General features: G+C 42.7%; 1 protein-coding gene across 4 annotated transcripts; it reads right to left on the bottom strand.

Annotated features, from left to right (window-relative positions):
• Positions 1 to 3,379: 3,379 nt before the first annotated feature.
• On the bottom strand, positions 3,380 to 9,885 carry LOC147893153 (uncharacterized). Of its 4 annotated transcripts, XM_087386725.1 has the most exons (9): positions 9,607 to 9,885; positions 8,205 to 8,258; positions 7,421 to 8,121; positions 7,227 to 7,332; positions 6,957 to 7,164; positions 6,590 to 6,811; positions 6,184 to 6,433; positions 5,886 to 6,091; positions 5,680 to 5,808 (listed from the first exon to the last, which is right to left on the bottom strand). In XM_087386725.1, exons 7-9 carry the CDS (start codon positions 6,414 to 6,416, stop codon positions 5,738 to 5,740), a joined length of 510 nt encoding a protein of 169 aa, XP_087242851.1. In that variant the 5' UTR covers positions 6,417 to 6,433; positions 6,590 to 6,811; positions 6,957 to 7,164; positions 7,227 to 7,332; positions 7,421 to 8,121; positions 8,205 to 8,258; positions 9,607 to 9,885; the 3' UTR covers positions 5,680 to 5,737. The 4 variants fall into 4 exon arrangements, 2 of the variants coding, with proteins under 2 accessions (XP_087242851.1, XP_087242852.1); XR_015542306.1 differs by lacking the exons at positions 6,590 to 6,811; positions 6,957 to 7,164; positions 7,227 to 7,332; ... (1 more) ...; positions 8,205 to 8,258; positions 9,607 to 9,885 and adding exons at positions 3,380 to 3,584; positions 3,672 to 4,181; positions 4,274 to 5,335 and having other exon boundaries at positions 5,482 to 5,989; positions 6,184 to 6,322; XR_015542305.1 differs by lacking the exons at positions 6,590 to 6,811; positions 6,957 to 7,164; positions 7,227 to 7,332; ... (1 more) ...; positions 8,205 to 8,258; positions 9,607 to 9,885 and adding exons at positions 3,380 to 3,584; positions 3,672 to 5,335 and having other exon boundaries at positions 5,482 to 5,989; positions 6,184 to 6,322.
• Positions 9,886 to 11,082: the final 1,197 nt, after the last annotated feature.

The raw sequence follows: 11,082 nt of genomic DNA, 5'->3' as shown, positions 1-11,082 counted from the left end.
TTTACCGTATTAAATTCTGCTCTAACTGAGCATAAAAGGCATCCTAAATTAGTCTGCAAACCTGCCTCAAGTTTACTTCATGTATTAAGCATCCAACTACATATTCAAATCACTGTATATGCATCACAATGGCACAAATAGCATACTCATTTCTGATTCAATGTGTCATAAGTTTATCAACTGATATGTGCCAATGTGTCAAGTGTGTGTCAAGTGTGGACCTACATATAAACCTCTTTGGTCACTCTACCAAGTTTCTCATTGCTTCCAAACCTACAATCCACAAATTAGATAGGGGGAGAATAGGGTCTAGAGACAGATGTTGCACAATACACATGATAGGGTCCCAATATCACTAGGGCTTCAACTTTAATAAACTTTGGAGAACCACTTCACAAGATCAGATGCCAAAGCTGTCAAAAGCAAAGTTGTAGCTTGTAGTAAGCACCACAACTTCTCTGTTGAGCACATAAGCCAAATCCTTGTACATTCTCAGATATTCTCCCTTCAAAACATCTTCAAGCACATTGGTCACCAATAGATAGCGGACTGTATGCAGAGGCTGTATCTTTTGCTAGATATACTGAATCAACTTGCATCAAAAATCGAAATTGTAGTTTCTTGAAGGATCTACAACTCTCTAGTTGAATACAGAGGCAAATTTTGCACAAGTGGGAATATATACAGCCTGCAAAGTGGCTGTCAACACACCGGACATCAATGTCGAACTGTCCCTATCACTCTCCACTTTCTGTGTTTTTTCAGAGGCTATATCTTTTGCTAGATATACCGGATCAACTCGCTTCAAAAAGAAAAGTTGTAGTGTTTTTTAGGATCTACAACTCTCTAGTTGAATATAGAGGCAAATTTTGCACAAGTGGGAAGATAATGCAGTCTGCAAAGTGGCTGTCTACACACCGGACATCGATGTCAAACTATCCCTATCACTCTCCACTTTCTGTGTTTTTTCAGAGGCTATATCTTTTGCTAGATATACCGGATCAACTTGCTTCAAAAACAAAAGTTGTGTTGTTTTTAAGGATCTACGACTCTCTAGTTAAATACAGAGGCAAATTCTGCACAAGTGGGAAGATATGCAGTCTGCAAAGTGGCTGTCTGCACACTGGACATCGATGTCGAACTGTCCCCGTCACTCTCCACTTTCTATGTTTTTTCAGAGGCTATATCTTTTGCTACATATACCGGATCAACTTGCTTTAAAAAGGAAAGTTGTAGTGTTTCAAAGGATCTACAACTCTCTAGTTGAATACAGAGGCAAATTCTGCATAGGTGAGAATATTTACAGTCTGCAAAGTGGCTGTCTGCACTAAGTCTACATTGTGACGTTGAAAAGAAACACACATTGAAATCATATCTCATTTCAAATAAGGGACATCACATAAGTCTACATAAAAAAGTATCCACAAGCAGAAATGATCTTAGTATAAAACTGTTCTCAATAAGAAATACCACTCTTCATCATGTTCCTCATCAACATATCTTTGAATCTCAAGCATTGTAGAGGGATACTATCATCATTTTATAATAAATAAAAGCACGAAATCGAAATCACATAAGGAAAGGGAACCTCTTACCACCTCATTTCAAGTAAGGAAAGCACAAGAGTCTTTATTTACCGCAAAAAGAAAAACACATTGAAATCATATCAAGGAAAGGCAACCTTTTAATTGGTCTTTCAAGTATGAGAAAGCACAAGTCTACATTAAAAAGTATCCACAAGCGCAAATGAACTCAGTACAAAACTGTTGTCAACAAGACTACAAGTTCAACTTCTCTTGATCATGTTCCTCATCAACAATGAGGTCTGTAAGCACAGTACTACAAAGCACATCATCTTGCTCGATGCACAGGCAATGCCGAAGGGTCTTTTTGCATTTCTGGCGTGCAACTGAACTCAACTGAACTGAATCGCTCTGATCTCAGAAGAGCTGTATCGACTGAGCATGGAGACTTCGAAGTTCGAATGCCCATCGGACCGAGAATTTCTTCAAAGTTTACGAGCTACTACTCCAGTTTTACTCCATCGCACAGCGACACATCTTATTAGGGAACGTCGGAAAGTCTCCGGCTGATTCGTCTTTGCGAATCGTCTAGGAACCAGGTTCGAACTTCGCCATAAGCGGATTATTCCAGTCTCATTCTGTCTTCCAAGTTCCAGGCTCCAATCTGAGACCCCCCCCCCTCCCTCCCTCGACCCAACCCCCGCCTCCGCCCCTCCCTCCCCCCCCTCCCTACCCGGCACCCCCGCCCCCGCCCCCGCCCGCCAACCCCCCCCGCCCCCCCTCCCTACCCGGCACCCCCGCCCCTCCCGCCCCCGCCCGCCACCCCCTCCCTCCCCTCCCCCTGGAGCCTCCCCTCCCTCCCTCCCTCGACCCCACCCCCGCCCCTCCCTCGACCCCCCCTCCCTACCCGGCTCCCCTCCCCCTCCCATCCCCCCCCCTCCACCCCACCCCCTGCTCCTCCCTCCCCTCCCCCCTCTCCATCCTCTCCTCCTCCTCTCTTGGCGAACCTCTCTCTCTCTAGTTTCTCTCTCTTTAAATTTTAAAAAAAAAATCTAGATAAAGAATTAATCAAAAAAATTTGCAAGTACCTGGAAAAAGTTTGTAAGTTTGCTCTTTCTTGCTTTCTTGCTCTTCCTTCCTTGCTTTCTTGATCGTCCTTGCTTTCTTGCTTCAATGAATGAAATGAGGGGAGAATGAATGAAGAAGGAAGACTATATATAAGAAAAATTAGGTTTTCCTCCTCTTCTCCTATTGGCTTTCCATTCCTCCCCTCTCTCCTATTGGCTTTTCATTTATCCCCTCTCCCATTGGCTCCCATTACTCCCCCTCTCCCATTGGACCCCCATCCCTCATCCCAATCTTCCATTAGCCCTCCCTCCATCCATTTCTTCTTCCTCCCCCATTGCCACCACTCCCATCCCACATTTCCATCACGTCCCATACTCCTCCCATTTCCCAAAATCCCATATTTCCCCATCTCACCCTCCTCTTTTTCATCCCCTATTAACTCCCCTCACTCATTTCACTCCCTTATTATCCTACTCCCCTATTACCTTCCCCTCTCCCATTCCATTCTTCCCTCCCCACTCTCACTTTCACTTGCCATTTGAAAACTATTAATATATTATTATACTATCTTTTATACTTATTATCATACACTCCTATTACTTCCCTCTCCCATTCCACTCCTCCCTCCTCACTCCCACTTTCACTTCCCATTACTCACTTTCGATAACACAATCACCAGGGACTGTGAAGGCAGTAATAATCCACCTTTGAAAACAAAAAGATCACATTATGAACCAGTCTTTGTAACAGTAATTAATGAATGAGCTTTGGTGAGGAATTATACCTGTGGAGATACTCCGATCTCTCTGCACCTTCTCGTATGTACGAGGGTCCTCTTTTAGTTCTTTCATATGTAAGATGCTTGCTTGACTCCATCAAGACATCCGTTCTCTTGGGAAAAAGTGTGTTGGAGATGCTCTCCCCCAGGTCTCGGTCCATCTTTGGGACCTCATATTTGCCTTGCCAAAATATCCCCATTATTAAACTTCTAACCTGCATTACATAATTTTAAATGATGAGAATAGAAATACATGATACATATGAATAAATTGTTGGTTACATATGAATATAAATTCTCACATAATCTCCATTGGCATAGTTGTATCCGTAGGCACAAATCACTGTGTATGTCTGATGCAGAGAGAACCCTAAATTTATTGCATCACCATATACTGTGGGAAAGTGCTCCGCCAAGCAACAAGTGATGAACCACCCCTTGTCTGTAGTGAAAACGTCTGCAAAATCTGCAATAGCGAGGGAGAGCTCCTCAAAGAAGTGGTTCCAATCCGGGCATCCTGCGGAGTCAAGCAACTCCAGTCCCAAGCTGGTTGGGATGTCGGCCCATACCAATCGCGCGACATCCTCGCAAGGAACACCTTCATGTGACATGTCAGCATTGACCTTGACCAAGAAATTACTAACCCTGAAAGAACACAAAATAAACATTAAAAATTGCATGTGGGATACATGGAAGAAAGCATTGCGACTATTGTTGTGCTTATGCTTCTGGTTTTTCCCCCAAGGTGATGACATCCTGACAAATAACATTGATGTACGTCATATGGTCTACATCACCTACATCCTCATCACCTACAAAATGAACATAGTATTGCATCACAATGAATGTAACAATATTTATAAACACTTAAGTTTCTATACATTTAGGTATGGGTAGATGGTACCTTTGAAGCTTGTAACATGTGCTACACTCTCACTTAAACTTATCTTCTCCTAGCTGCATTTTTCTTTATGAACTGATTGGTCTACAGATATTGAGAAAAGAGCAATACATCAAACAATATTCAACTACATTAAATTCTGCTCTAACAGACATTGGACTCTAACTTTCTGTGTTTTTATAAACAGTGAACTGTAACTTTCTGTGTTTTTACAGGGGCTATATCTTTTGCTAGATATACCGGATCAACTTACTTCAAAAAGCGAAGTTGTAGTGTTTTGAAGGATCTACAACTCTCTAGTTGAATATAGAGGCAAATTCTATACAGGTGGGAAGATATACAATCCGCAAAGTGACAGTCTGCAAAGTGGCTGTCTGCACACCAGACATCGATGTCAAACTGTCCCTGTCACTCTCCACTTTCTATGTTTTTGCAGAGGCTATATCTTTTTCTACATATACCAAATCAACTTGCTTCAAAATAAAAAGTTGTAATGTTTTGAAGGATCTAAAACTCTCTAGTTTAATACAGAGGCAAATTATGCACAGGTGGGAAGATATACAATCTACAAAGTGGTTGTCTGCACACCGGACATCAATGTCGAACTGTCCCTGTCACTCTCCACTTTCTGTGTTTTTGCAGAGGCTGTATCTTTTGCTAGATATACCGAATCAACTTGCATCAAAAATCAAAATTGTAGTTTTTTGAAGAATCTACAACTCTCTAGTTGAATACAGTGGCAAATTCTGCACAAGTGGGAATATATACAGCCTGCAAAGTGGCTGTCTACACACCGGACATCAATGTTGAACTATCCCTATCACTCTCCACTCTCCACAATACATCAAGCAATATTCAACTACAAAGCCCGCATAGATATAGATCTTGCCTCATTTAAAAAGATACATTGCCTGGCAATATAAGTGTATGTAACAAGATTTACATACAAGTATATTGCCAGACATTTAGACGTGTAGATGCTACCTTTGAAACCCGCAACACGCGCTGCAATCTCACTAAAATCGGTCTTCTTCTTACTGCGTCGTTCTTTCTGAATTGATTTATCTACCAATATTGTAAAACAAACAATACGTCAAACAATATTCATCTATAAAGCAAACATAGATATAGAACTTAACTCTTTTGAAAAGATAACTTGAATGGAAATATAAGTTTATGTATCAATATTTGCATTCACTATACTACCATACATTTAGAGATGGTCAGATGCTACCTTTGGAGCTTGTAGCATGTGCCGCACTCACACTAAAATCGATCTTGAGCTTGCTGCATCGTTCTTTCTGAAGTGTTTGGTTTGTCGATATTGTGAAAACAACAATACATCAAGAAATATTCATTCATCTACAATGAACTCATACATATTGAGCTTGACTCATTTATACAAATACCATGTCTTTTCGTCAGCACTAACTATTGCTCAATAGGAGATTCCCAATTCTGTCTAACTTAATCCTCGTTTTCTTGCGAACTGACATCTCCCTCCAAAAATTGTTGCCTTTTGGTGTTCTCAACAAATTCTACACATAGGAAAATGTTAATTAAACACAAATCATATTTAACACAAGGAAAAGTCTATTATACAGACCACACTCACCTGCATACATATCCTCTTCGATGGGATGCCTACTTCCAATTGGATAATCCAACCACCATGGACATGCATTGAACTCCCATTGTGAAATGTCCATCTCCTTGAAACTTTCACGATACATGCCATCAATATTATCCAATTTTGCCCAATTATGCACGAATTGTGGAGTGGCTTTCATAGCATTTCTTTTGCACAAGGAGCGTATCCACCTTTAAAAAATAGCATCTCAAATATTTGAATTGTGGGAAACATACATGAATTTAAAGAGCACATGTGGCCAACATCGAAGATTGTTAAGTACCTGTAAACTAGTTGACGTGCACTATTCTCTAGATCAGGTTGTTTGTCCATACCATTTGTTGGCTTCATGCTATTCCCCAACTTAGGGAATGCATTCATCATGTGTAGCTCCTTCTGTTCCTTGTAATAGGTCTCAAAGCTATTTGGAAGCTCATGACCATGGTGTCCTTGCAGGTCCTCAATGATGGCCTTTGCAGCTTGAAGCATGAACCCCCAATATGTCTCTTTCTTCATGTACAACCTAAACTTGCCTGCATCACCAAATTGTGGTGCCACTTTGGGATCTTTCATCTTATTGGATATAAGGGCATGCACCAACTCCTTCCTATGGTTGCAAAAAATAAAATCATGTGTTTCTCATTGTAAACATCACCCAAAAAGGAAGATCGATGCAACATTGTAGTCACCTGTCTGGACTCACTTGAGAAGTGCAAAGTATGAGCGGTTTGTCTTTTGATATGGCTGCTTGGGAATTCTTTGGCCAAACATATGCAAACAATGCACGCAAGAATCCCTCTCCATTTGCAAGGTTTGCAATGGGTGCCATCTTATAAGCTCTATCTCTGAAGTTTTTCTCGACACTCTTTTTGAATATCGCTCCATATACTCTAGTGACAATGGGTCCAAATCTGCAGTTGCCTTTTTAACGGCATCAATAAATTCTTCTTGCATCCAAGTATAACATGCTACAGAAGTTAGAGGAAGATCTTACACAACATCTGACCAAAATCATGATTGTGTGAGTAGGGAAATGTATAATTCATTAAACATCACCTTCCATACAAGTTGGGCAAGCACACCGGCTGGGGCATTGTACCATGGAGTTGTACCAGATTTATATTCTAATGCCATTTCCACCTCCACCCACTTCTTCTCCTCAGGTGTCAATAGGTTTAGCACGGACGTTTTGTTAGCAATACCAAATTTATGGAATAAGAACACATCATGCAAAAAGTTTGGCTCTATGGGGGAGCGTGTCACCCTGCCAATGGTTTCCAAATAACATCTATAAGATTCTAACCAATGCACTTACAAGAAACTTACTCATTTATGGCTTTCAATGCCAAAAGTAGCTCCCCCTCTCTTTCACGGTCCACATGTAGAAATATGCATCTCACCCTTATGTAACGATGCATGGAGAGAGTGTAAGCTGTAAGAAAAGAACCAACAGTCAAATGCATAGACGAGATGACCAAAAGATAATAACGAGGTAAATTGACAAAACAAAAAAACTACACCTTCTTCAATGTGTGCATACCAAGCCGTCAATCTATTATTTCCATCACAAACAAGGAACTTCCGTCCCTTCAACATTTGCCACTCATCATTAAGCTCATTATCAAACTGATCCGATACAAGATTCCATATAGGGCCCCACTCTCTTTTATCATCATCTGAGACATTTAAGAAATCCTCACTAGGCCTCCTCAAGGACACTAGAAATGGAGCACCACTAGACACATATCCTTTTGAATTGAAACTCGACCTGAGGGCTTCCACCTGACTAGAGGCTGTTCGAATAGCCTCATTTGCAACCAATATACATAGTGGAACTAGGGGGGGCTCGGTTTTGCACTTCAAATGAAAGTCTTGCAAGACATCTTGCAAGAGCCCCACTTGTATCTCCTTTCCTAGAACACGAGGATGCTTTGTTTTACTTTCTTCGTCTTTCTCGACCTCTTCTGGTCTCCCCCATCTATCACAATTCCGCTCCCTTTCTTCATACCATCTTTCTCAGCAATAGTGGTGGTGTCACCCAAGTCACCACTACCAGGATGATCAACATGATCCTCAACATCAACATTCTGACCACCAGTGTCCAAAGAGGTGTGAGTGAGGATTTCCTCTCTTTGTTGATCACCTTCTTCTGCAGCCCAGGAACAACACTCCTCACTAATTGTCCTTAATGTCCTTCCTGAACGAAGACTATATGACTTTCCTGCACCCAATAAAGGAGCAAGCATTACATTATCAGTGGGCAAAGATCGCAAAAAGCACATTCTAGTGGAGTATGTACATTACCTGAAGCACCACCACTTTTTGATCCCCTCGTCCAACCCCTTGGTTCCATGTCTCCTTTTAAACAAACAAAGCCAATAATTAGCAAATGAGCAATGATTTCATGTCTGCAGAAAACAAAGGGATGATTCACCAAAGGGATGTCTCACATCTTTTCAAGACAATTCATTTCAAAGAGCATTGGGAGGTCCAAATCTAAGGGGTGCTCTAGCGCTCGAAGACCCCTCAGATTTGGACCTCCAAAGAGCTGCAAAGAACAGTCGAGTGCAAAAGAGCTTACGGCGGAATGCATGAAAAGTCGAGGGTAGAAGAGCTTACAGCAGCCCGGGGGGTGCTAGACGGATGTGCTAACATTCTGTGTGCTCTATTGTGTGGGGTCTTGGAGCCCAGCGCTCCAAGACCCCACACAATAGAGCACCCAATGCTGCTAGCTTATGGCATATGGCTAGTCGGCTCTTTGAGCGTTGGGAACTATGTACTCCATCTTCTCTCAAGTAATAAAATCCTTCGGGGGGGTCCAGCCCAACTTTTTTCCTGGGCCCTAGTGTCTCTGTTGAGAGAGGGAGAGAGGGAGAGTAAACTAGAGTGTTTCTACTGTATTTTTACAACTGAGGTTTCATTCGTATCCGAGCGCTCGAAGACCCGACTAGCCATATGCCATAAGCTAGCAGCATTGGGTGCTCTATTGTGTGGGGTCTCTAGCGCAGGGCTAGGGCCAGCGCTTGAAGACCCGACCAAGGCTAGAGACCCCACACAATAGAGCACCCAATGCTGCTAGCTTATGGCATATGGCTAGTCGGGTCTTCGAGCGCTAGGATTGGGTGCTCTATTATGTGGGGTCTTGGAGCGCTGGGCTCCCAGCACTCCAAGACCCCACACAATAGAGCACACAGAATGTTAGCACATCTATCTAGGACCCCCCGAGCCACTGTAAGCTCTTCTGCCCTCAACTTTTCATGCATTCCACTGTAAGCTCTTCTGCCCTTGACTGTTCTTTGCAGCTCTTTGGAGGTCCAAATCTGAGGGGTCTTCGAGCGCTAGAAGACCCCTCAGATTTGGACCTCCCAATGCTCTTTGAAATGAATTGTCTTGAAAATATTGAGATATAGGTACCTTGTTCATTGGTGAATCATCCCTTTTTCGGATCCCTTTGTTTTCTGCAGGGCTCCCAGCGCTCCAGGACCCCACACAATAGAGCACCCAATGTTGCTAGCTTATGGCATATGGCTAGTCGGGTCTTCGACCGCTGGGAACCCCTGCGCTAGGGGTTCCCAGCGCTCAAAGACTCGACTAGCCATATGCCATATGCCAGCATTGGGTACAGGACTTGGATGGAAGGAAGCATGGAGTAGTGGGGGAGGAGAGGACTGAAGGAAGAAGGTACACGAGGGGATCTTGAACATACCTGGCAAGCAGCTTCAATAAGTCGAGATCCTTTAATGATAGCTACTAGCGAGCACCTTCAAGGCTAGCTGTTGGTGAGCTTCTTCGAGGCCAATGGTGGGAGGAAAAGGAGGAGGAGAAGGTGAGTCGTGATGTGAGGCTTGATGAGGAGGAGGAGCAGCAGTAGTAGGATGAGGAGCAGGAGCAAGAGCAAGAGCACCTTAATGAGGAGAACGTGAGGAAAAGTAGAATGAGCAAATGTGAAGAAAAGTAGAATGAGCAAGAAAAGGAGAGACTGAAAGTGAGGCCTGTCCAAATGAATCACCTCACCTTTGGCCTAGGTCCTTTACCTCTCCCTTACCCTATCTTTCTCACCTGTGGCCTAGGTCCTTTGGGCCTCTCCCTTACCCTATCTTTGAGCCAAAAGTTAGGCCTATCTAAATGAATCTCCTTTACCTGTCCTTTGGCCTAGGTCCCTTGGCATTGGCTTATCAAAGCAGGGACCTAGATTTTGAAAAAGAGACCGTTTAATTAGCCGTTTGAATGAATTAGATGACCATTTTAATGAGCCGTTTGTATTAGCACGCGGTTTATAATTTGAATTTGAATTTTTAAAAATCGACCTCCCAGGCTTTGAAATGTCCTTTCAAGCACATTGTTTATTGTTTTTTGCGAACTTCATAAATCACCTCAGTCTGCTCTCTGAGACGCCTGCCAAGATATCTTGTCTTTTTGAAGCGCCCTTGGTCTCCTCACTTGTCAGCCACCTTCTATCGTATCCTCACTTGTGACGTGAGGCTCTTTCCACTGGTGAGAAGGCTTCGAAGTTAGACAACGAGTTCTTGGTCTCCTCCTTGTCAGCCACCTTCTGTCATATCCTCACCTGTGACGTGAGGCTCTTTTCACTGGCAAGAAGGCTTCGAAGTCAAACAATGAGCTCTTGGTCTCCTCACTTGTCAACCACCTTCGGTCGTATCCTAACCTGTGGTGTGAGGCTCTTTCCACTAGTGAGAAGGCTTTGAAGTCACACAATGAGCTCTTGGTTGGTGTGTTCAACCACGTGTCCCCACGGCAATCTTCTTCTCCTATCTTTTGACTAGAGCTCAGGTAACAATCTTTTCAACCACATATTCTTATTCATGAAGTTCAATCTTCTTTCTATTCAAAATATTCTAGTTTCTTAACCATGGATTTGGAGGCCGCCATTGATTGGGTTCTTGAAGATTCGTCAAATGTCTATGCTAGCAAGTCACTTCAATTGACACATGGAAAAGTTATTGTAAGTCGCCAATATCTGGAAAATTTTGTGCACCCTATGTATGCTTTTCGAAGCTTCAATGCTATGATATCTCATGCCAATGTTAGTGGGGTTTTAGATGTTCTAGTGAACATTTCGAGTCATGTTGATGTGGAAGGCAAAGAGTACTATATGATTGATTCGTCTTTGTCCATGAAGTATGTTGTACTTGGGACGAAACTTGTGCCAGACAAAAATAAC

Source organism: Dipteris shenzhenensis, chromosome 16 (assembly GCF_047967505.1).
Source record: "Dipteris shenzhenensis isolate YYH24624 ecotype China chromosome 16, Dip_SZ_1.0, whole genome shotgun sequence".
NCBI classification, from domain to species: Eukaryota; Viridiplantae; Streptophyta; class Polypodiopsida; order Gleicheniales; family Dipteridaceae; genus Dipteris; species Dipteris shenzhenensis.
Note: the sequence above shows the minus strand (reverse complement) of the source record. Positions and strands in the feature narration are given on the sequence as shown.

What these genes read in the sequence shown, in the direction of transcription:
- LOC147893153 (XM_087386725.1), bottom strand. Translation starts at nt 6,416, where the DNA reads ATGAAGAAAGAGACATATTGGGGGTTCATGCTTCAAGCTGCAAAGGCC. An exon ending in GCACGTCAACTAGTTTACAG is followed by an intron (nt 6,092 to 6,183) that starts GTACTTAACAAT and finishes TATTTTTTAAAG; the next exon opens with GTGGATACGCTCCTTGTGCA. An exon ending in CGAAGAGGATATGTATGCAG is followed by an intron (nt 5,809 to 5,885) that starts GTGAGTGTGGTC and finishes TCCTATGTGTAG; the next exon opens with AATTTGTTGAGAACACCAAA.